The sequence below is a fragment of the Oryzias latipes genome, chromosome 16, assembly GCF_053564925.1.
Source record: "Oryzias latipes strain Hd-rR chromosome 16, Olatipes_Hd-rR_3.1".
Taxonomy (NCBI): Eukaryota; Metazoa; Chordata; class Actinopteri; order Beloniformes; family Adrianichthyidae; genus Oryzias; species Oryzias latipes.
Genome location: NC_136252.1, coordinates 34,450,822 through 34,475,620, shown reverse-complemented (window position 1 = coordinate 34,475,620; position 24,799 = coordinate 34,450,822). Strand labels below are relative to the sequence as shown.

Sequence of the window (24,799 nt, the reverse complement as noted above, 5' to 3'; positions counted from 1 at the left end):
AATCTCAGACTCCATCTCACTGAAGTGTAACGCTCTCTTTCTTTCTCCACGCGTTTCCATGGTGACTCCGGAAATTGCCGATCCATATATATATATATATATATATATATTTGTGTGTGTATATATATTTGATTTTTTTCATATATATTTGATGCTGCTTAATGCAGACACGTTTTACATTTATAAATCTAAGTTTTTAAAAACAAATCACTTTTTCATGTATTTCATTAGGAGATCTGTATTTTTTTCTAATTCAAAGAATTTATGAAACACAAAAAAAAGCAAGAAAAGCGCTTTATGAAAACCCTCAGCGTGTTTTTATTTTATAATGTGTCTGTATTTTACCATCTTCTTTGGTTCAAGAATGTAAACAATTTGTTTTATCCTGTTTCGTGTTTAAATGAATGTGTTCTTCTGTGTTTAAAACTACAGTTCCCAGAATGCACCCCTAACGTTGCCAAAATTGTTTTTCCTGCTGATCTAATGGTTGAAAACAACATTAAGGCTGACAGTGACAGAAAATCTTTCTTCTTTTAAGTCCAGCGAACAGAAGTGTGAAAGAAAAAAAAGTAGTTGTAATGGAAGTGGAAGTCAGACTTTTGCTTATTAAACTGCTGCTAAAATATTAAATAATAAATTAGGAGAAACAGTTCAGGTTGTTTTTTTCGTACCTGAAACAAACAAAAACTTGTATTATTTTGATGATGAAGATCATTCATGTCGTCATAGGAAGGTTCTGTCTGCACACATAGAAGATCATCAGTTTTTCTGTAGAAATCCCCTTAAATCTTCATTTTTCCTTCATTTCTCTGCTTCTTAAACTTTCTTTGCAGTGAGAACGAACCTTTTCTGAACAGAGGAAAACATGAGGAAGTATAAAAATCATCAACTTGCATTTATTCTGTTCTGTGGATTCTTCATATTTGAACCATCTTTGACACTTTGGTCCCTTAAAATTAAAATAAAGTTTATGATTTCTGTGTTTTAACAGGAACTATGTGTGCAACAGTTTCTTCAAACTGTATTTCCATCATTGTCGCTTTTTAACGGACACCCAACAGCCAATCAGAGTCCAGCATTCACCCGGATGTGTGGCGGTCTTCAGCGCCTCTTTCACCCAGAAGCAGAGAGACCAGGTCAAAGGTCAAGGCTGTGTTTTTCCATCCCAACACTTTAGGAAACATCTGAGGATCCTTTTATTGAATGTTTTTGTATATTAATGTTGTTGTTTTTTGTCTGTTTTCTTGTTTGAGTCATTTTTCAGCTGAAGCTAAAGCAGAGAATGGAAACAGAAGTAACTACCCAGAAGCCCCCAGCTTGGCTGACACGGCCCCCCCCCCAAAAAACATAGCAAACGCACATCTGTTTTAGCGCTTTGAGGCGGTGATTGATGACTCGCCGCTCGCCGTTTAGCCGCATCTGAGCGCGTCTGTGTTCCTTCAGAAAGTATGAAACAACACGTTTGCTTTCTAACCTTTTTTAGTGTCAGAAAGCAAAGAATTCTGGGTAAATTCTTTGCTTTAAGTGTTTGTAGTTAGAGACAGTCGTGTGATGTTGGTTTGAAGCTCCCTGAGTGAAGACAGACGCTCTGGAGGCTTTCATTCCTGAAAAAAGTGACTAACTTTTTCATTTTTATTGAACAAAAACAGTTTTCTTTGAACATGTTTTCTGTCTTCAATTCCTCTCTTTTTTAGCCGTTTGAACCACTTTAGAGAGAGGCGTTGGAGGTCGGGGTCACTGCAGGCGGCGCTCCTCCTGACTCGCCACCGATGCTGCAGACTCAACAAGAGGGAGACGTGAAGAAAGCCGACCTTCCTCCTCCTCCTCCTCCTCCTCCTGCTGGATTCTGCAGGAACGGCTGGAAAGATGACACCCGGAGCTCTGCTGAAACTTCTTCTCCTTCTGGTTTCACCTCTTCAGACCGCACGCGCCCAAACAGGTGAGGACGTTTCTGTCAGACGTCCAGCCTCCCTAAACCCTCTTCACCGTCTCTGTGCTCGCTGGCGGCTGATAAGCGGAGGTCAAAGTGCCGATCGCTCAGGTTTCCTGTGTTGTGGTTCCTTCCTGCATCTTTTGCCTCTGGGTCACAGAGACAGACTCACCTGCATGATGGACGGCCTGCACGGACCTATAGGAGGGGGGAGGGGGGCGGCAGCTGACCTTTCAGGTCAACGGAAAACTGTCAATCATCCTGTCAGAGTTTTATGTCGGTTTGAACATCAGATGAAGTTTTGGAGTAAAAACGAATTATTTGACCTGTAGAAATATTACGTAAAAACAAAAATGTGAAGAGCAAGTCAGCGGTCTGTGTCCACACACACACATTTATACACACACACACTTATACACAAACACATTTATATATACGCACACATTTATACACACACACACTTATACACACACACATTTACACAAACACATTTATAAATCAACACACACACATTTATACACAAACAAACACACACACACACACACATTTGTACACAAACACATTTATAGACAAACACACACACATATATAAATAAACACACACAGATAGACAAACAAACACACACAGAGATAATCAAACAAACACACACACACATATATGTAAACAAACACACACACACACACACACACGCACACACATATATATATATATACATATACATATACATATATATATATATATATATATATATATATATATATATATATATATATATATATATATATAAACAAAAACACACACATCTATATATATATATACAAACAAACACACACATCTATATATATATACAAACAAACACACACACACACACACACATATGACATCATGATACTTCGTCCTTCAAACAAAGCTGGGTTCTCTCTTTTTTAGGTTTTTTCTTCTTCTTTATTCATTTCTCTTTTACTTGTGTTTGTTTTTGTGTATTTCATTGTGCGGGGCTTATTTAATTATTTTATGGCATGAATAGACGTTGGTGTTTTCTGCATTCTTGTTTGTTTTTATGTACAGCACCTTGAGCTGTTTTTTACATAAAAGGTGCTTTAGAAATAAAATTAATTTGAATTTTAATTTAGATAGACGTCAATGTGGGCGAAATAAAAGCTTCAGAACATGACTTAATACTGCCACAGCAGTAGCAGCAGATGACCACAAGAGGGCACCAGAGATAACTTTTTGTTTTTTTACAACTGACCTATATTAAAACAATACAATATACCAATCTAAGTATACATATACACACATATCATCAAATACTTTGTTCTAACAAATCAGAATATAAAACAGTTATATCTTGTTACAAAATAATCAAGCCAACATAAATAAATGACGTGAAATAAAGACACTTATAATATAATAATTGCCAATTAGAAAGTTCTTTTTGATTATTTGTGATTTAACTTGTTGTTATAAATCTATTTCTTTAAAAAAAGTTAGTTGGGGGGGCTTTTCTCAACCCTTTTCTCCTGTGTATATTATATTTTGTTAATAATATAATTAGAGTTTTTGTAATAATTTCATAGGAACGGAAGATTGGGTCATCAAAGAAATATCGTATTTGTAGATGAGGCAACATTTTTCCCCACTTGTTCTTGAGATTCCCTCCATACAGTGTTGCAGTCGTGACATCCGTTCTCATGGTTTTCTCTCCTGATCATAGACTGTAAGTGAGAACTGGACTGAGTGTGACGTCCCCCATAGAAAATGCACATATTAAGGCCTGTTCACACCGGGACGAATTTCGCCGGCGATTTTCGCCGACGTTTAACGCCTCGTGACTAAACAAAGGGCACCAATGAGAGTGTGCACACCGACGCGAAAAAACGCGACGCGTTAAAGCGTCAAAAAAAAAAAACGCCTCGGGTTCGTTTTTTTTTTTCGACGCGTCGCGTCGAAATCTACTCGACCAATGAGAATGGCGCTTTTGCTCACGTGTCTGGAGCTTCTGAAGTTACAGTAAAACACAACTTGGGGGCGCTCAAACACAAAACTGCCTTGCTGAGCACACATACCAGCGAAGAAGATAGACGCCAAGTAGCGTCTACACAGCCGCGAAGCAATAATGTCGGACATTCTAAAATATCCCCGAACCAAGCACCAGTTGGACCTACTGGTGCTTGAAATATTCATGTTTTCGTTGTTTGATTCTGACAAGCGTGTAAATACTTGCTCTCTTCTTCTGAGTGAAAAGCGACTTTAAGAAGCGTAAAGTTGCGCAGCGCCACCTTGTGTACAGGAGTATTTCTGTTTTACATTAAGCGCCATCTAATGTCAGGGAATGAAATTGCATGTTCGCTCCACTCATCGTCAGCGAAAATCGCCTGGGTGTGAACACAAAAAACGTGGCGAAAAACGCTGGCGAATATTCGTCCCGGTGTGTACGGGCCTTTACTTCCGGCTCCAATCAAATCAAGTCAATTCAGTCGCCTTTTTTCTTTTTTGCAATACAGACGCCGCCATGTTGTAACCAGACGCTGTTACTAAGCAGTGATTGAGTGGATGTTTCTATGGCAACCACTCTCAAGTCAGGAGTGAGCTTGTTAGAAGGACACACCCCTACCACCTCCAACCGAGCTGACCAAATCTGTCAATCAAATGTGGAGTCAAACTGTTACGTCTGAAGAGCAACGGAAGACAAAAAAAAAAAACAGCTAAATAATCTGAAAAACGTCATTTAAAAAAGTTTCCACACCTTCAAAAAAGTTTAAATTGATTGTTGCAATAAGGTGGAATGCAAAGAAATTTGACATAAAATGCTTTCTTTCTGTTTGTCAGAGGTGCTAGACGCGTCCCCCCCCCTTAAATGCTTCCCATAACTATAAAAAGTCTCATCCTTTTTATCCACTGTACTATGTTTTAAAACCTGACCTTCTGCATCTTCCTGCTCGTTTCCTCCCAGAGGGACTCCCCCCCCGTCCGTCCGTCCCCGTGATCGTCTCGGAGGCGTCGGGTCACACTGTCCTCCTGAGGTGCCGCTTCCAGGCCAGCTCCGACCGGTCCCTGGGCTTTGTGGTCACCTGGTCCCGCCTCTCACCTGAGGGGACGAAGGAGGAGCTTAAGCAGGAGACCACGCTCCACACCTCCGCCGTCATAGAGCTGGACGGCTTTAACCTGCGGTTAGGGGACGAGGTATCGACTCACCGAGTCCAGCTGTTGCTTATGAGGAATGACGCAGGTTTTAGCCCTTGTGTTGTCTTGTGGGGTCGAGTTGACCCCACAAGACAACATCTAGACCCACTAGACAGTGCTCTGAACCTTTTTTCTTCAATGATTTGTGATCTTCACTGGTGTCCATGGATTACATGAAATCTTTCCACCTTTATCCACCTTTATCATGGTAGGGGGAACACCTCAATGGAAGGGGGGGGGTCATCTGGACCCCACAAGATAGCACAAGGGCTATTAGTACTTTTTCCTAGTAAATGAAAGTACTTTGACATTTTTATGCTATTTTTTTATAATAGAAAAACATGAAAAAGCTCAAATATCATCTTTTATTTCTGTGAGATTCAGGATTTTCTCTAATTTTCTATTAGAAATTCACGTTCCAGGAATAAAGTTTTGGTTCAGTCGGTTTAAAATGTTTCCAAAAAAATGAAATGTTCGATTCTTCTCTGCTCTCAGATTTTCTGCTCCATCTCCAGTTTCTTCCTGGAATCGGCCGATGTTCGGGGGGAATCCGTGGAAAGTCACTTTTTTGCCGGGATCCGGGTAAAAATGTGGTTTTTAAATGGATTCAGATGTAAACAAACAGCACAAGCATGAGGTTTTCAGTTAGCAGACGTCCTCCGTGTTTTGTGTGGATCCTGCAGCTGAAGCCTGCAGTGACGGTCCTGTCTGAGGACGCCGGGCTGCACGAGCTGCTGGTGGGGGCCACGGTTCCGGTCCCGTGTCCTGAAGGCTCCTTCTCCTCCACACACAGCTGCACTCTGCCTCTGCAGATCAGCACCAAGAGTCAAGGTGAGGTCAAGAGTCAAGGTGAGGTCAAGTCCCACAGACGTTTTTTTTCACCCTTCATGCAAAGTTATATGCAAATCACAATTTCCGCTTAGAAACTGCAGTTTGAAATTTAAAATTCAGTACTAAAAAAATGACATTTCAGTATTTTATTTTGTTTATGAATTGTAACTTTTCATATTGATATCTAAATTGCAAAACGTATTTTCGTATTCCAAGACTGAATTGCATATTACTTTTGAATGATGGATGAAAAGGCTCCTCCCACTCATTTCACCTCGCCTCCTCTTTCACACAATAGCAACAAATCAACATCTTTCCTCTGAAAGCTAAAAAAATTACTTCAATTTCAGATGATGAGGTCAAGAATGCTTTGAAAAGAAGGTAAATAATGTCCAACAGTACTGTGAAAAGGTAAAAAACAATTCCATGTTAACCAAAGACGTTTAAAAATAAAGACTAAAAACACTTATAAAAGTACTAACATTACTACAATATGTACTAGAAAGACTCTGGGAGGAAAACAGGCCTTAAGGAAAATGCTGCACGAGATGGAATGATTTAAAAAATAAATGACAAAAGCTTTTATTTTATGTTGTTTTTAAACTTTTTAAGTTAGTACAGGATTTTCAAATAAAATAAATGATCATTTTTATTGTTTAGGCAGCTAAAAATGTGAAAATAAATTTTTTTTAATAATTATTGTATAAATGTGATTTCTAGAATAACGAAAAAAAACGTTAAAAGCAAAGCAGTAAAACACTAAATGATCCTCAAAAGGCTACAAATAAAGCCTTAAAACCTTATAGAACTTAATTTAAGTACCTTTTAATGTTGTTCTGTTTTCCTACATTCTAACTTAATATTAAATTTGTCATATATTGTTCAGTTTTGAGACAATGAATGACTTCTTATAAAGAAGAAATGAAGAAAATGATGCTGAAAAATGTCTTTGAAGATTAATAAAAATCTAAATGAATCAAAGACGGAGAAGGAACGCTTTGAAGAAGCGTGACGTAGTTCCTTAAAGGGGGTGGAATTAGTTTGGGTTAAAGTCTTTTGATCTATTTTCAAAGTGGTCTTTTGATTACGATTATGGTGTTCATCTGAAAAATCAATAAACCTGAACATAGTTATAGAACATAGTGTCTGCAGAGCGGCAGGAGAAAATTAATCTCTAAATTGTGGGCGGGACTATTGGCGCACAGCAGCCACGCCCCCTTCCCCTCCCTCTTCCTGAGACTTCAAAGCAGGCAGCTTGTGGCCCCGCCCAGCGTATTTTCTGAATCACACATACAATCTTTTTCAAACTGCATTTTTCCGTCCGCTCCGGATTGAAGACAATTTCAATAACGAAATACTGAGAAATGTAATTCTTAATTTTCTTTCTTAATGTCCTGCATCGTCAGAAAAATGCCACCGGAACATTCTAGAAAAAGAATTTTCATCAAAGTGGGTCTTTAATGACAAACAGACTCTGGGTTTGAAGCCACCGGCAGGTTCCTCACTGTTTTCTGTTTAATGACTCTGAGGTACCTCAGGGTTTAGTGTTGAGACCTGTTTAGTTTGTCATAAACACAGTGGGTAGTACTACTGAGTTACTTTTATTCAAATACATTTACTTGTGTACCTTTTTTTACTGTACTCTATAGAGTACTTTTCTAGAAGTTTTTATTTCAACTTGAGTAGATGAAAGATTAAATAAACTACAATCGTGTCTTTTCCTTTCTTTCCTCAGAAAATGTTTTATTTTTTACTGCAGTAATTCAGAATAATCAGCGGATGATTGTATAAAAAGGTATCCATCAGCGTTGGACAGTCTGAGAAGTTCTCCATCACAGTTTAGCTTTGACCTTAGATCCACATCAGACGTTCTCTGTGAAGATCGACAGGTCCGACTGCATTCACCGTGAAAGAAGAAAGGAGGAAATATCATCAACTTGAGTAAAGTTACACATACTTATGCACATTTTTTTGGACTTTCTACCTTTCTGCCTTTGGTTCAATAAATCAGCCTCTTTGGGCACCAACGTGGGTTTGGTTCTGGTTTTCGGTCACACTGATTCTCCCAGAGCATTCTGGTTCTTGAAACCCGTCTCCTGATACGCTCTGTTCTAGATGAGGACGCGTTGGGGCCGGACCTGTCCCTGTCGTCATGTGTGCTGGTTCTGTCCCAGGCTCCCTGCACGGATGGGCTGTGTGGCAGCGGTCGGACCCACTTCAGTGCCATCACAGACTTTGTCAAAGACGACAACAGGACCACTCAAATCTCCATTAAACCCATCATTTCCCGCAGTTTGCTGTGGAACGGATACTCGCCAGAACCCATACAGGTAGACACGCCAAACCACAGGCGGTCTCATGGTGGCGCTGGATCCTAGATTGTTATTTTTGTAATTTTTATGATGATCCCAGTTGTAACTGCTCAGGAAACGTGGCTGGACTGTTTCCTCAGGTTGTGGTTCGGGACGTTCCCTCAGCTCATTGCTACGCCTTCACGGACCCACACATGATCACATTTGACGGCAGGTACACCCGAACAAAATGAAATCTGCCTTTTGTCTGCCTCACATCATGTCAGGTCAGATTGTTTTGGTTGGAATTACTTCTGTGGTTCCTGCTTTTTCTTTCAGATACTATGAAAACTACCAAATAGGAACGTTTGTTCTCTACAAGAGCAGCTTCTGGCCGTTGGAGGTCCATGTCCGCCAATGGGAGTGTGGCAGCTTGGAGCACGCCGCCTCGTGCGTCTGCGGCGTGGTGGTGAGGGATGGCGGTGACGCCGTGGCTTTGGACATGTGCAACGGAGTGATGGGCGAAACCCAACCTCAGCTGACGGTGAGGAGCAGAGACCCGAACAGAAACGGGATCCGGATCGCTGAGTCCTACCAAGGGCGCAAAGTCACAGTGAGTCCCGACGCAACCGAGAGACCCGAACCAAGAACCCCCACATGTGGAAGTGAGCTGTCAGCCAGCAGGACAATCTAATCCAACGTTCTTTGACGTTCTATTCCATCGTATTCAGAACTACAGAAATGTAGCTTTGCTCTGATAAGCAACACTTTGAAGAAGTAAACACGGCGATAAGCCACTTCCAGATCTGTTGGAATGATGTTAGTTGCATAAATGGTAAAGAGCTACACTCGTTCAAACGGCGTATGTTGTTTTTGAAACTCAACTACCATGAAGCGTTTATGCAAATAACTTGATGATTTACTACCGTAAAGTGTTGCATAGTGGCGCAAAACTGCATTTCTCCAAATATAAATTGGTTGAAATTACGTTAAATGTTTGTAGTTGTAAAAGTGTGCCTTATTTGCGTAAATATTTTACGAACGTAAAGGGGTTAATGCTCAATTTCAAAAGGCTGTTGTTTTTTAGGTAAAATGTGGTGTTTTCTTCTGTTCATTTGTGTTTTTTTAAGCGATTCTACTCTTTTTCAGTCAGTTTTAAATTCATCTGTGAAATAAGGTTGTTTTGACCATTTTGTTTTATTGTTTTACCATCGATCCACTTTATCCAGATTCTTTTTAAAGCTCATTTAAAATTTGACATTAACAGAATCTCTCTTTTTTTGCCGTTAGCCTTGCAGTATTATTTTTGTAGCCTCCATTCGTGTTTCCTTTTTTAATTGGGTGTCTCATTTAATGTTTCGTTTTAAATTTAAGTATTTTTATATTTTCATTTAGCAATTTACAATTGTTTGAATTTTATAAAAAAGTTTGGCTTTTTTTTAAAATATAATTTAGCAATTTTGCATAATTGAACCCTTTTTTTTATTCTTTACTCTTTTTTTAGTGCAGGTGTTCACTCACTTTTCTACGGAACGCAGAACTTTCTTCTGTTTCGTAGAAATGTTTGGCATTTTATTGAAATCGAAGCGATGAAACGGTTGGATCTCTGAGGCTTTTCTTGTTCCCAGATGACCTTGGCATCGGGAGCGTTTGTCCGTGCAGATGTGTCGGACTGGGGGATGAGTCTGACCCTGAGGGCCCCCGGCTCAGACCTCAATCACACTGAGGGACTGTGTGGGACCTTTGACGGTCAACCAGACAATGATTTCCACTCAGCAGGGGGCGCCACGCTGGGGGATCTGCAGGCTTTTATCTCAGAGTGGAGGTCAGACGTGAAAAAGAAATGGCAGAATTCGCTGTGATGCCGTTTGTCAAACTCCTCTCCGGTTTTCCTCAGACTCCCGCCCGGCAGCAGCCTGTTTGACCTTCTGCCGTCCCACCTGGACTCATCGGAGGGCCACAGTCAGTGCACCTGCCAGAAAACGGCGTGCTCTCGTCACGCCAATGTCCGTTTTTCCGGTGTCATTCCCGCTCTGGATGTCACAGCCAAACACCTTGCCTCGTTGGAGCGACGAAACGACACCCTGCAGCTCCATCCCGGTCGCCTCGCCCAAAGTGTGCAGAGTGGAAGTTCTTTGTTCAGAGCCTCTAGAAAACGGGTTCCAGCCTCCTCCCGACGCCGCCACAGAGGCAGGACCCGTCGCAGCGTCCCCAACTCCCCACGCCAGCTTCAACGCCACAGCTCCTCCTACTTCTTCCCAGAGGACCACGAGCCGGCAGCACAGCCAGAAACGCCGCCGGTGTGGCCCACTCCCTCCGGCCTGACTCGGCAGCGAGCCGAGGCCCAGTGCCGCCGCGCCGTGGCCGAGTCCGAGCCGGCCAGCAGCTGCAGGGGCCTGCTGGGCGAGCAGACACTCCGCCGGGCCGTGGCCATGTGCGTCTCTGACCTGCAACTGAAGGATGACAAGTCCTGGCTGAGGGCGACGATACCGCTGCTGGAGAACGAGTGCGAGAGGAGGCTGGAGGAGGAGGAGGCGGGAGGGTGGGAGGAGCACCAGCAGGCGGTGGACGTCCTCAGGTGTCCAGACCTGTGCGGCGGGAACGGCCAGTGCTCCGAGACGGGCTGTGTGTGCTTCCCAGGGTTTGGGACGTTTGACTGCAGCGCCCTCTCTGGTAATAGAAGGAACAACACAAAGATAAAATGTCTGCAGGATCACAGAGACTCCTCTAAACAGGATCTCCTCCTCTGAAGATCAGATCCCAGAGATCCTGGAGCTGGAAAACGAGGGTCTCTGTGATGTCCGTCAGAGAAACTGCTCCACCGTCCAGGTGCGCGGCCGGGCCTTCGAGGGTTCAAGTCAACTCAAGTGTGAGTTTGTTCAAGAAAAGGTACTTTGGTTTTCTTAGTCTTTTTTTTGTACCAGCACCTCCTTGTGGTTATAGACCCACTCTGATGAAAATCCTGTTTTGGGGTTTTTTGGCATGTTCTTGTGGCTGTTTTCTGGTGATGGAGGACATATAGAAAGAAAATTACTTTTACATTTCTGTGTATTTCTTTATCCAAATCATTGGGAATCAGGAGCAGACGTAAAAAATCCCATTTAAAAAAAGATCGTATTTGTGGCTGGGCGGGGCCACAAGCTAACCTGCTCTGCTCCATTCTGATGCATCCTCTCACAGACCAATAGATCCATGAACGTCTTTGTTTTCCCCGTCTGAGCTGGAATCTGGATCAGATCTGGACGGCTGGATAGCTCTGACATTGCTCGCTGTTTTTGTTGCACCGCTAATGCTAGCTTCGGGGTTTGAGGGGCTGTAAGCTAGCAGGAGAGTGTAAACAGATGGATGATGGGATGTGAGGCCAGGCTTACTCCATGCCACAATTCAGAGGTGAATGTCAAATGAACTAATGAACTACTGCTCTGCGGAAACTACGTCTTAGAAAACAAAACCCTTAATTTTTTTATTAAAAAAATGCTAAAATTATCATGCTGGATAATTCGATAATGGACTAAAATTACATTTATATTCCACCACAATGTTTCTGAAATTGTCGTAAATACTTTCTATAGATAATACATGTGAGTCTTGAACAGACTGACCGCTGACCGCTGCCATTAAGTCACATGAGGACATTTTTGTCCAAAGCAGAGACGCTCACCCGCCGTCATTGCTTCTCTTCTGGGGTTTGAACCAATAAGACGGGCGGACTTTCTATTCATGAGTGAGAACATTTTAAAGGTTCAAATCTGGCCCCTTGTAAGCAAACATCTCTGCCTCACCTCTGTGATCTTCATGGTTCCTCCTCTTCCTCAATGCTGCTTTAATATTCCATATTCCACTGCCTTCATCCCTCCGTTTGTGTCATTAAGTTTAAGGATGGAGGGTGGCTTCAGGGGGCGCCTCGCTTCGTCCCCGCCTCCTTTGTCAATGCCACAGCTCTGGAGTGCCAGCTCCCCCTGGAGGCAGGCCCCGGTGCTGCAGGTCTGGACCTGGAACCCGGACGGGGACCGCTGGCCCGCTGGCAGATCAGAGTCAGTCGTGTTTGTCGTTTTCTTAAAGGACTGATGACTATGAGAGAATGAGCTGTAAGGAGGAGTGATGTCAGACCCACAGGTTGTTTCACGATGATAAAAACCGGCTTTTGTCATGCCAGGTTTCAAACGACGGACACAGCTTCACCAACGCCAAGATACTGACTCTTTTTGACGGCGCCTGTCAAGTGTGCAGCCTCGCCGCGGACGTCCTCTGTTCTCTGAGGGTGAGGGTTCAGGCTCCGCCCCATGGACTGTCAGAGAACCGGACTGAGTGAGCATGATGTCATTTGTAGAAACCGGTTACTTTTTCGTGATACGGACGGCGCGCTTTGGAGCGAGACGTTGTCAGTGAGCTGTGATTGGTCCGAGCCGTTTACGTCTCTACCAAATCTGTCAAACCTTTTGAACGTTGGGGCCAGCAGTCTCCACCTACTATTAAGGTTTCTGATTGGTCAGTTTATAACTTGAACTACAGAGAAAATATTTAAAAAAAGAGGATCATTAAGAAGATGTGAGGGGAAAAAAGGTTCTTCTGACCAATAGAATGACAGAGTAACAGCTGTTTATTTCTCTATAGAAGTCTGTGGTATTTTGAAGGTACTTCCTGTTTGGAACGCCAGGGGGGAGGGGCCACTCAGTCCAGGTCTCATATACAGGCCATGGTCCTATAACTGGATGGACAATCTGTACCTGTGCTTCTTTACTCTTGAAGACCTCCCGTCCAGGTCTTCGTGTCTCTAACCTGCTGCTTTTTCCAGGAGAAAACCTGCAGCATCGACGGCTTGTGTTTCAGGGAAGGAGAGTCCAGACCCGGAAGTTCCTGCCTGACGTGTCGTCCGGACTTGTCCCGTCACTCGTGGTCCAGAGCAGAGAGTTCGTTCATACGTGATGTTGTGTTTTCCCCTTCAGTAACATCAGTCCAGTTGACTCTTGATGAAGTTTCTCTCCACTGATTAAACTCGAGTTCAAACGAGGTCAGACAGCTTTCAGTTCAGAAGATCAACACGAGAGTGACGAGATGATTTCTTATTTCCTGGACATTTTGAAAATATCCCTCCTGAGCTGCAGTTGATTCGCTTTACGGTCCTGCGTTTGTCTGCGCAGAGAACCGGCCTCCTCTGTTCCGGCCTCCACCCTTCCAGCTGCGCTCCATCCAGGGGGAGGCCTTCAGCGTCCAGCTTCAGGCTCAGGACCCTGAGGGCTCCGCGCTGCTCTACTCCCTGGTGTCCGGCCCAGAGGGAGCATCTCTGTCTCCGTCCGGCCTGCTGACCTGGAAGGCGGCGGCGACGGCGGTTCCCACAGACGCTCACCTTTTCCACTTCGCTGTGGCGGACGAGTGCGACGCTGAAACCAGAGCTTCTGTGGAAGTGAGACCCGTCATGTCGGTTCTGGGGAATTTCTGTGATGAAAAGAGGCTTCATTCTGCAGTCCTAGCCCTTGTGCTGTCTTGTGGGTCATCTGGACCCCACAAGACAGTGAACCTTTTTTCTTCAATGATTTGTGATCTTCACTGGTGTCCATGGATTAAATGAAATCTTCCCACCTTTATCCACCTTTATCATGGTAGGAAGAACACGTCAATGCAAGGGTGGGGTCATCTGGACCCCATAAGATAGCACAAGGGCTAGAGGCCCGTTTCTGTGTGTTTTCAGTCAGTGCGTCTCTAATCCACGTTTTCCAACAAACGACAGTTTCTTTCAAAATCAAAAATCAAACTTCAGTGAAGACGGAAAACATTTGACAGACTTTTATCACTTCTCCAAGTTATCTAGTTTATTATTTGGGGTTTAAATTAGATTTCGACTAGTTTGAAAATGAAACTCAACTGCATTTTTCTGTATATTATTGTAATGTCTCCGGCAGAACGGAGCTCATTTCAATACTTCTGAAGCAGCTTCTGCATCTTTGTTACAGTTGAATTTCTTTCTCCGTTTTCCTGCTTTGAAACATTTTTCTGAACCATCTGCAGGTTTCCGTGCTGACCTGTGACTGCCTGAACGGCGCCCGGTGCGTCCCCGACGCCAGCATCCCCGCAGGCTTTAGATGCGCGTGTCCGGAGGGGTTCACGGGGCGCCGATGCGAGGCGGACGCCGACGACTGCAAGCCGAACCCCTGCAGGCTGGGACGCTGCGTCGACGGACCGAACACCTTCTCCTGTGTCTGCCCCCCTGGAATGACGGGTGCGCCCCCCCCACCTTGCCTTCTGGACCCAAACACCATCACAATGCATTCCTGTGGAGATCAGAAGAGAAACCAATGTGGTTGAAACTATCTGAATATTCCTCAAAATGATGAGAAAACCTGAGATCAGAACTGAGGGTCCAGAGTTTCTGGCGTGGAACAGAAATGCTTTGAAGTTCTCGTGGGCTTCATGACTCTGCTGGCTGTCGCCTTTAGGCCGCACATGCAGAGAAGATGTGGACGAGTGCGCCTCCCGGCCCTGCTTCCCCGACGTGGTCTGCAGAAACTCCCCAGGCTCCTTCAGCTGCGGCGCGTGTCCTCTGGGTTACAGCGGAGACGGAAAAACCTGCAGCCGTGAGTCCCGGCAGGAACCCCGCAGAGCCTCAACCTCTGTTGAAGACGGCTATTTAAATCCCTAATGACCTAAAGATGACCTTTCCACAAACGTTTCTATCAGGAGAGAAGAGATGTTTCAGAAAGGGCATCACAATAGATAGTTTTTAACTTGTTCTGTCCAACAGCTGAGCAAGCAGATCAGAGCTGAAGGCCTCTTGTGTGGGACAGATTTTACTGTTACAGCAGGGGTTTATGGATCTTCAGGCAAACAGAGGGTATATTTGTATAAACCCCTTTTGTATTGGAGGCTAAGCTGAATCAATAATTATAATATTTATATTAATGGCTGCACAATATGAGGAAAACATGCAATATTAGTGATCAATATTTGCTCTTGTTTCCAAGGAAACACAGAGTCTACAGGCGTCCCGCAGTTTTCACGGAGGCCCAAACGGCCGGACCCAGCGTGGAGCACGGCGCCGTGCAGCAGAGCGCCGTGTGACCCGGGGGTTAAGTGCTTCCAAAGCGCTTTTGTATCAGCGGGTTTTGTCTGTGGATCCTGCCCACCTGGTTTCCATGGAAACGGCCTCACCTGCACCAGGACAGGTAAAAGTCTTGACAAAATTTTAAGTCACATCTGTGAAGAAAATTGTTAATAAAAGAAAATCCAACTAAAACTAGTTAAAAAGACATGAAAAATTGGTGCTAAACACATTGTTAAATTGTCTAAAACACTAAGACCTCAAAAACACAAAGAGGCTGAAGCCTCATCTGGTTCTAAATCAGAATTTGGGGATAACTGGAAAAAAATGCTAAATAAAAATCATAGTGGTTATGCAAAAAGAAATTCAAAATTAATTTAAAATATTTATTAACTATTTATTTAGTTACTTTAGTTTTTTGATTGAATATTCTAAAAATGTTACAATATTTCCTCAAAAGGCCAAAATAATTAACAAAATGCTCATATGGGTGAAAAAATGCCTAATTTATTTGCAAACTAAAATAACAAAAAAGCTTTTTTATTGAAGAAATTTCCTCTAACTTCCAGTTTCTTACAGGTCAGGAGTCCGTCAGCAGAGAGCCACAGAGTCACATCCACAAGTCCATCATCAGCAAAGAAAGGAAGCCCGTGTCGTCTTCTTCCTCCACCTCACCTCAACAAGTTCCTGACAGGGGGTCCGGACCAGAACCGACCCCCTCTGGATTCCAGAGAGTTTCCTTCACAAAATATGAGACCGTGGCTCCAATTGAGAGTGGACCCTCAGGCAGAGGGAAGATGACCCCTGACCTCTCGGCTGCAGCCAGGAGATCACCGACCCGTCCCGTGATGTGTTCGGGCTCCGCGTGCTTTCCTGGGGTTTCCTGTGAGACGTCAAGCTCCTTCGGGTGTGGCCGATGTCCGAGCGGCTACACGGGCGACGGAGTCACATGCAGAGGTAGTTAAACGAGACATGGGAACAAACGAAGAAAAGGTTTGAGAAGGACGTGGAAAAGAATAAAAGATGAATCAGAGAGATCACAAATGTGGAAAAAGCTAGATAATGAGAACTGGAGGCGGAGTCGTGTGAGTCCATCACCATCCATCGGTGCTTGTTCGGTATCTGCATCCCCTCTTGGTCTCTGAGTGTTGCTCTGTTGTTGGGTTTCAGCCGTCTGCAGGCATCCGTGTGGGCCCAACATGGAGTGCAGTCAGCCCAACGTCTGCACCTGCAGAGACGGTTACACCGGATACCGCTGCCACATCGGTGAGATCCAGGCGGCCTTTGGGTTTCAGGTTGATGGACTCATGAGGATTTGGATTCTCAAACTCTGCCTTACTCTTCCCCCCAGCTCTATGTCGACCGGACTGTCAGAACCAGGGGAAGTGTGTGAAACCGAACGTGTGCGAGTGTCCTGCAGGTTACAGCGGCCCCACCTGCGAGGAAGGTAACCTCAAACTCCCCTTCGGACGCCACCAACCCACCATCCATCCATGGTGACGAGTGTCTCTGTGCCGCAGCGCGCTGCGACCCGCCCTGCCAGCACGGCGGCGCCTGCCAGGCCAGGAATCTGTGCAGCTGCCCGTACGGATACGTGGGACCCAGATGTGAAATCAGTGAGATTTCATTAGCATCTATTAACGGGTTTGTGTAATGTCCACGAAAAAAAGGAGCAATTCAGACTTATTGCAGCAAAAGCATTAGGATGTTAAAACTGACTTCAAATTGCTTCAATATTAAATGATGATGTTGTGTTAACATTAGCATCTTTTTAAATGGTTTTGAATAATGTCCATGCAGAGCAAAAAGCTGATAATATTTCAAAATTCTGATAGGAAAAAAACATAAAAACATAAATTAAAACTTTCATGTTCGTTTTATTTTTTTGCCATATTATTATGCTGCGCTGATCGTAGCATTAGCTTAATATGCTACATTAGCTAGTAATTATTTTATACATTTTCTACTTCAGAAACATAAACTTTTCCGTAACTACTCACCGCGCCTTATGCAGGAGCTCTATTTCCAGTCCGTTGACGCGTCATCCGCGGAAAAAAGCCGGAGAACCGGAAATAAGTCCGAGTTTCAAAATAAAGACTTCCCTTGTGCTTTCAAAATAAAACTTAAAAATGTTATTTTATAAGGTGATGTGCCCACGCGATAATGGACATTAACACCGCGGATAATTGTGTCAATTTTGATTTTGGAGGTACAAAATACATATCTGTTGTAAATACATACAACAAGAATTTTACAAGGACTCGGTGAAGAAGGAGAGGGCATAACACCTGTTCGCTGTGTTGGATGAGCCAAGAGAGGGGGGTGACAGAGGGGTGCCAGGACAAACCATTCCTCCGGGAGCCGGGGGGGGGGGGGGGGGGGGGGGGTGAATGTGTGAATAAGCCTTTAGTCTAATGCAGACCTTCTATACCAGCAGGGAGAATGGAAATCAGTACCAGAATTACTATTGCCTAAAGCATTAAAGTATGCAAAAATCTAAAAAACACAGAGTGCATCAAGGGTTGAAAATAGCAGAAACCCCCCCTCTCTGTGGAAAACGTTCAAATTCCGATTCCAATTGTTTAGATTGCGCAAAAAACATTTATTTCTGTTTTTTTAAACTAAAGCAGTCAATAATATTTTTCAACACACCTCACGTCTAATTATTTTACTTTGATGTGTCATTTAAAATAATTTTACATAATTATTGTAATTTTTTTTACTTGCTGATTTCTACGAAGTAAGAGCTTTTTCAAAGGTAAATAATTGCAAATATATATATATATGTAAAAAAAAAAGAAAAACTAGTCCCAGTGCAGAGCCCTGTGGAGGAAAAAAAATACTTACAAAAGTTTAAGACTGAATAAACCTCAATTAACATAATTTTGCTTCATTTGGGACAAATAACAGAACCTCGATATTCATCCGAGTATTTAATAAATTTGGTTCAATGTTCATGCAAAGGTTACCAGGAGGCCGCTGATTTAATATTATATATTGCAAACCAGCTGATTTTAGTTAAGGTATATAAAAAAGTCTGAAATGAATCCAGTTTTTTTCATATATATATATATATATATATGAATTTTCTGAAACATATTGAAATATGCAGGAAGCTAATGCTGCTTCAGAATAAAAATGCAGATAAAAATCACCCATCGTTGTAGCAGTCCGACTGATTAAGTTCCTGTTGTTTCCTGTGAGAACTGATTGTTCGTGTGTGTCAGTGGTGTGTAACAGGCACTGTGAGAACGGAGGGGAGTGCATTTCTCCTGATGTCTGCCAATGCATAGCCGGCTGGTTTGGACCAACATGTCACTCAGGTACAGGATAATATCTGGAGTCCAAACAGCCTGCAGCTCCACTTCACTTCTGTTGTGCTCCTTACCCAGGACTCCGTGTTGACCATTGGTAAAATGTCTAAATTAGGGAAGAAAGTAAAGCCAGAAGACACATAGAAAAACAAATGACACTCAGAACATGCGACAAGTTAAAATGATTTTTAATTTCCTTATATGAGAAATATTTTACCTTTTTTTCGTATTGGCTGCACTGAAAAAGATGCTGTGTTACTCGGGTTTTAAATCAAATGAAAATAAAGCTCCTTCTACAACTTCTATTGAAACAAACGTGCATCTGTGGTTGGTTTGGCAGCTCTCTGTGATCCCATCTGTCTGAATGGAGGAACCTGTATAAAGCCTGGCGTCTGTGCGTGTCCCCGCGGTTTCTACGGCTCTCAGTGTCAAATCGGTAAGCCTTCACCGTCAGTGCAACGCCCAGAAGGATTTTTGCTTCCGTCACAGAGATACCCTTCACTTGTCTGCTTTTGTTCAGCTGTTTGCAGCCCCCCCTGTAAGAACGGCGGTCAGTGCATGAGGAACAACGTGTGCTCGTGCCCTGAAGGCTACGCAGGTCAAAGGTGTCAGAGGAGTAAGAGCCTCCAGTTTGAAGTGATGCTCACCTGTTGGAGGGGGGAAAAAAAACTCTTAAATCTGTTTCAGGTGTGTGTGAGCCCACGTGCATGAACGGAGGAAAATGCGTTGGAGCAAACACGTGCTCCTGCGCATCAGGATGGAGGGGGAGGAGGTGCAGCATGCGTGAGTAAAACTCCACATTGTGCTCAGGGGGAGGTCAGAGGGAGTTTCAACCCATATCCAGCCCTGCATGGATGGTGACGTCTGTCTGAGGAGACAGCAGGAAAGAGACGCAGACGTCTAACACCAGAGAAGAATGCCATCCATCTCACATCAATTATAAGAAGAAGTCCAATTATTTCATGCTAGACGCACGGAATGAGATTCAGCCTCTTTAGTTGATTGGTTGACTAAGAAAATCGGCAGAAAATAAATTTTTAGACAGAGGATTTAGGAAACGGCCTCACAATTTCTTAAAAAAATGACTATTTGAGGCTGATTTTAAAGTAAATAGTGTAATGTGAGCTTTTTGTGGAGTTGAGGGGTATGAGGATCATCTCTGTTTATCGTGATGAGAAGACCTTTCTAATGGTTTTGCATTTGGGCTGCAGTACATCTACCATACATTAGACGTCAGAGTTACATCCACTGACTGCATGTAGGAACTGTTAACTCGCGCGTGTCTGCCACCTACAGTTGGACGAGACTTGGTGCTAAATGTGGTGAAACTTGCTCCAGGCTTTTACTTTCACAGCTCTATTCTGATATGTGAAAGACCGGACACAAACCAAAATTATCCATTTTTTCCTGCATGATTGGTTGTGAATTTAGCAAATTAAAACAGACGCCATCCATGCGTAACTCCCAAATCAGAGTCCCAGATTGGTCAGAGTTTGACCGGGTTTACCCATCAACACGAGTTCAATCATTTTATACGTAGAACCCAAAAATAGTCGTAGAAACCTGCATAGCGATGCGTGAACGCTAGAATTTTGAATGCATAAGCCCAAAACGCACATATAACGCTTGTTTTTGTAGACTTTCATGCTGCGTTCACACATGGCCGTGTGTAGCGCTATACACAGTTTCATGAACGCGCATTCAGCCGGTGGTGTTCACACGGGACACGCAGGGAGCAGCAGGGAGGGGGATTCTTCTCCTTTTGTTTTATTTAACGTTTACCAGCGCTTGTCTGCCCCAGAAGACGTTGCTCAGTGGCGGTTTTTGGTATGGGCGAGGTGGGTGGTGGCCCAGGGCGGCACTTCATTGAGGGCGACATTTTCCGTGCCCGCAGAATCACACACAATGAAATGCCAAATTCAAAGAGGAGACTTTGAGCTTTTCTTTTGTACATGCCTGCAGCAGCCGGCACTTTGCGCTCTTATTTTGACACATCGTTACATCGCACCAATGTCTTCATCCTCTCCCCTCTCCACACTTACGGTGCAAAAAAAAAAGGATGAAATAACTCAGAGTGAAACAATGTAAAATAGCCACATGAAAAGGAATTAGGCAGAAGAAAAACCCATGCGCAAACCAATTTCAACTAAAGCAGGCACTGGTGATCATTTCCCACAATTCCCTGCTCCGACACAGCTGACTCAATGTGCACTTGACCACCGCCCTCTGCTGCAAGACACTTGTGCCCACACCTCTTTGAGGTAGTCTTTGGAGCATGGTGGCTGGTGGGGTTACTCGCCCAGGGAGTAAGTTAGTGTAGACGCCACTGAGGTTGCTACAGGCTTTTTGTTTTCACAGATCTCTTCCAAGTGATCGTTTGCCGCGATTAAGTTTCAAGAAGTTCAACTCGTTGAACTTTCAGCACGGGACCATTACGTAGAGCCCCCGACAGGACTTAAAAACTTGCGTAGCAATGCGCGGTCACTGGCCGGACGCAGAAGCCAAACATTCTGGTCTACGTGAGTCGACACAGCCGGTGTGAATGCAGCTTTATTGGAAGGGGTTGGTCGAATGCGCGTTGCCGGGGGTGATGTGAACACAGCTTTAGGGGTGACACCAGCACCCCAAGGATACAAGTCTGGTCTGCAAGGAGCAGCTGTCTGTTTCATAAACACTCCAGGAAGACAAAATATGATGGAACCCCTGTTCACCTCCATACCGGGTGTTTTTGCAGCCGTCTGTCTGCAGAAATGCAGAAACGGGGGCGAGTGTGTCGGACCGAACACCTGCCACTGTCCCGTGGGCTGGGGGGGCCTGCAGTGTCAAACAGGTGAGCCTGCAGAAAATATAACACAGCCGGAAAATTCAGCCGGAAAACTCACAAGCCTGGTTTGCCTCTGTGCAGCCATCTGTAAGCAGAGGTGCCTGAACGGAGGCCGGTGCGTTCTGCCCGACCGCTGCCACTGCCGGAGAGGCTTCCAGGGCCTCACCTGTGCAGCAAAGGTGAGACTGCAGCTTCACCTGGAGACCGGAACTGAGGTGGAGCAAAAGAGTATTTAGTAGTCACTGGTTCTGCAGGTCGTTCCACCTGAATGTTTGACTGTCAGACAGAATTTAAAAAAAACAACATTAAAACGATTTTTAAAGAATTTAAAAGACTTCAAATCTCTTTTTTGCTCCACCTACAGACAGACATGTCTGTAGGTGTTGAACATATTCCATCTGTTAGCCTTTGGTAATACAGTGAAATAAAAGAAATTAAAAGTTTTGATTGCTTTTTATGTGAAATGGTTTTTTTCAAGCAATCACAGAAAGAATAATGCATAAAACAATACAATCAGCAGTTATACATTCATACAATGACATATCAAACTTAGGAGTAGTTCAACGAGACAGTAAATCAAAGATTGCTTGTAATCCCACCCTGTTCTACCATAACCATTTTCATTACATGATTTATCATCATCCAGTTCATAACTTTTATCAGACAGAATTAGGAATGACTATGATTACAAATAACTATATCAGAAAAAATAGACACAACACTGTTTCTGAAATCTTCATAGCAAATGCAGATCAAGTATCAAGTTAAAAATATGTACAAATGATTTTTCATTAGAAAAAATCATGAATCAATTTCTGGGGCAAGTGAAGTGATCTAATAAGTGATCAATCACTTTTGACCTCGCTGTAACGTCCGCAGACTGTCAGGGTTCTCAACCTTCTGCAGCTGTTATCAGTGCAGCTGAAAGTTGAGGTCAAGTTGTCTGCAGGTCAGAACTCTGATGAAAATCAGCGTCACTTCAGATTTTAGAGATAGCACAGATCCCAGGTGCCATCGTTCTTAAAATGATATTTGGCTCTTTGATTTATTACTGCATTGGTTATATCAAACACTTCTCAAAGTCCTTCATGTTGTTGACAACCAGTACCTAAGTCAGGTGTAATATAGCTGAAAACTTTACAGTCATTCCAAACGTTTGTCGGCCCCTGACCTACAGACAGGAACACAGTAAAGTGACAGATGCAGTCTCTGAGTGGGCGGGGCTTCAGCTATTCCATTCACGGTTCATTTGATTTTTCTTTCAGGCATCGTCTGCATGAGCTGAGGAGGATGAGAGCAAAGCGCCAAAAGCAAAGAAAGACAGCATCAGTTTGTATGGTGGATGTAACTGTAGGTGTGTGCTTTGTGTGAGCTTGGGTGGAGTGGTTTGCACTTGTTCTCCTATCCGGTGTTCCACCACCTCAGAGCTTTTCTGTCCGCTGTTCTTCGTGCAGAGATGATTGTGTTTGTACGTTCTCTCCGTGGCAGCTTATGTGTCTGAAGGAACCATAGGTCAGTTAGGAACACTGGAATCGACCACGAGTAAAGATTCCATCCACGTCATCAAACCCTAAAAAGGTTTTACCCATCGACTGTATGTGAGAACTGGACTGAGTCAATGTGACATCGTCCATAGAAAACGGTTTACTTCCAGCCCCAACCAAATAAAGTCACTATATTGGCCAGTCGGTCTTCGTTTCTATGGCAACCGCTCTCTCCTATCAGGAGTGAGCTTGTTGGAAGTTGAAACCGCTCCCACTTGAAAGCGGGCTACATCGCATCTGTCAAAAGTTATAAACGTTTGTACAGGGGGGCCAGCAGGCTCCACCTACTTTATGGAGGCTTCTGATTGGCCAGTTTAGAACTTGAACTACAGAAAAATATCATGGAAAAAAAAGGGGATTAGGAATAGATGTTAAAAAATAAAGGTATCAGAACCAGAACGGTTCTTTCTGACCAATAGAACGACTGACTAACAGCTGTTTATTTCTCTATAGACATCAATGAGATTTTGGCTTCTTGGAACCAATGGGTAGTTCCTGTTTGGAACGCCGTGGGGGAGGAGTTACTCAGTCCAATTCTCTTGGTTGCAGCTGAAACTGACAGTTTTTTAGTGCCAGAATGATGTAGATTGCTGTGACTGTGTCCTTCCGAGTTCTCCGATGTTCTCTCAGCTTCTGTCAGTCACGGTTGTCCCAGATAACTAACCCCTCCCACAGCTGTCCTAGAGTGGCGTCTTCCTGGACTGGAACCGTTTTCCCAGCGGGTCTCCAAACTGATGATGTCTAGAAACTTTCTGTCACTTTTCAAAAGGTCTCTGAAACACTGTTCTGCTTCAGAAAATCTCCATTTCAACTCGATACCAAGAAAATGAGACTGATGGATGTTTAAATTTCAAAACAATAAAACAACGATGTTGAGAATCAAACAGAGAGGTGACCTCATTTCTTCATTGGCTTCGGTCTTTAAGCCCATTTGTAAAAAAAATAAAATAATTCTGTATCTGGTCCACAGCACAGACACAATTGTATGGAAGCATTTCTGCTGCATAATTAATAATACTTCAAGCGCATAACTTTAAACATTGAACGACGGACAATGTCAAAACAAACTCAAATTCAACCAAAGAAAGTGACGCCCGCCATGACTGCTAGTGCTAGCCAAACGGACGAGCTAGCAGGCGACCAGGTTTCAGCACAGACTCCAGCTCTCATTCACGAAGTGACCCGAAGCTTTACAGAGATAATAGAGCAGAAATTCTCTAAGCTCTCAGAGACTCTGGAGACAATCTCCTCTACGCTGGAAAGTAATACTGCTCCCATTACTGCGGCAGAACAGAGGGTTTCTGATGCGGAGGACACGGTTGCCGAGTTAGCCGGGAGGTTAGCCGATGCAGAGAAGAAGATCAAGACAATGGAGAATGCTCTGGATGATGTGGAGAACAGGAGCAGACGGGAAAACATCCGCATTATCAACCTGAAGGAAGGTACGGAGGGGTAAAAACCCCATTCAGTTCTTTGAAAAGCTCCAACTTCAATTATTGGCAAATTTGGTCATCTCTCCAGGTATAAAATTAACTTTGATAAATGTGAAGCATTGCCCTTGGCGGATCAAAAACAGTGGGTTCCTCCCGTGGATTTTCCTTTTAGGCGGTCAAGCGCTGGCTTTACCTATTTGGGTATCAGAGTTACTGCAAAGTTACTGCTGAGCTGAACAAATTAAATTTGGTCCAGTCCTGGCTTCGGTGAAAAGGGACCTTAATAGGTGGTTGTCATGGCTAAGTAGAATAAGTTTGATAAAAATGAATACCCTTCCTAGGGTACTGTATCCTCTGCAAATGTTGTTGTGCTGGAAATTTTGTTTTTTCTTCTGTTGCTATTTGTTTTT

The 24,799-nt window shown here is 43.6% G+C and overlaps 1 protein-coding gene across 5 annotated transcripts; it reads left to right on the top strand.

Moving 5' to 3' along the window:
• The first annotated feature begins 1,525 nt into the window (after window positions 1-1,525).
• vwde (von Willebrand factor D and EGF domains) lies at window positions 1,526-23,840 on the top strand. 5 transcript variants are annotated; one of them, XR_013648421.1, is made up of 29 exons: window positions 1,526-1,613; window positions 1,695-1,939; window positions 4,887-5,116; window positions 5,612-5,698; window positions 5,800-5,947; window positions 8,063-8,277; window positions 8,400-8,473; window positions 8,578-8,851; window positions 9,867-10,063; window positions 10,136-10,911; window positions 10,991-11,127; window positions 12,111-12,272; window positions 12,395-12,499; window positions 13,034-13,148; window positions 13,380-13,642; window positions 14,245-14,455; window positions 14,673-14,810; window positions 15,198-15,398; window positions 15,854-16,231; window positions 16,445-16,540; window positions 16,626-16,721; window positions 16,795-16,918; window positions 18,502-18,597; window positions 18,929-19,024; window positions 19,109-19,204; window positions 19,276-19,371; window positions 21,323-21,418; window positions 21,494-21,591; window positions 22,678-23,840. XR_013648421.1 is itself a non-coding variant. In XM_078933642.1 (29 exons), exons 2-29 carry the CDS (start codon window positions 1,867-1,869, stop codon window positions 22,690-22,692), a joined length of 4,665 nt encoding a protein of 1,554 aa, XP_078789768.1. In that variant the 5' UTR covers window positions 1,526-1,613; window positions 1,695-1,866; the 3' UTR covers window positions 22,693-23,840. The 5 variants fall into 5 exon arrangements, 2 of the variants coding, with proteins under 2 accessions (XP_078789768.1, XP_078789769.1); XM_078933642.1 differs by having other exon boundaries at window positions 16,795-16,890; XM_078933643.1 differs by lacking the exons at window positions 1,526-1,613; window positions 1,695-1,939; window positions 4,887-5,116; window positions 5,612-5,698; window positions 5,800-5,947 and having other exon boundaries at window positions 7,927-8,277; window positions 8,360-8,473; window positions 16,795-16,890.
• Window positions 23,841-24,799: the final 959 nt, after the last annotated feature.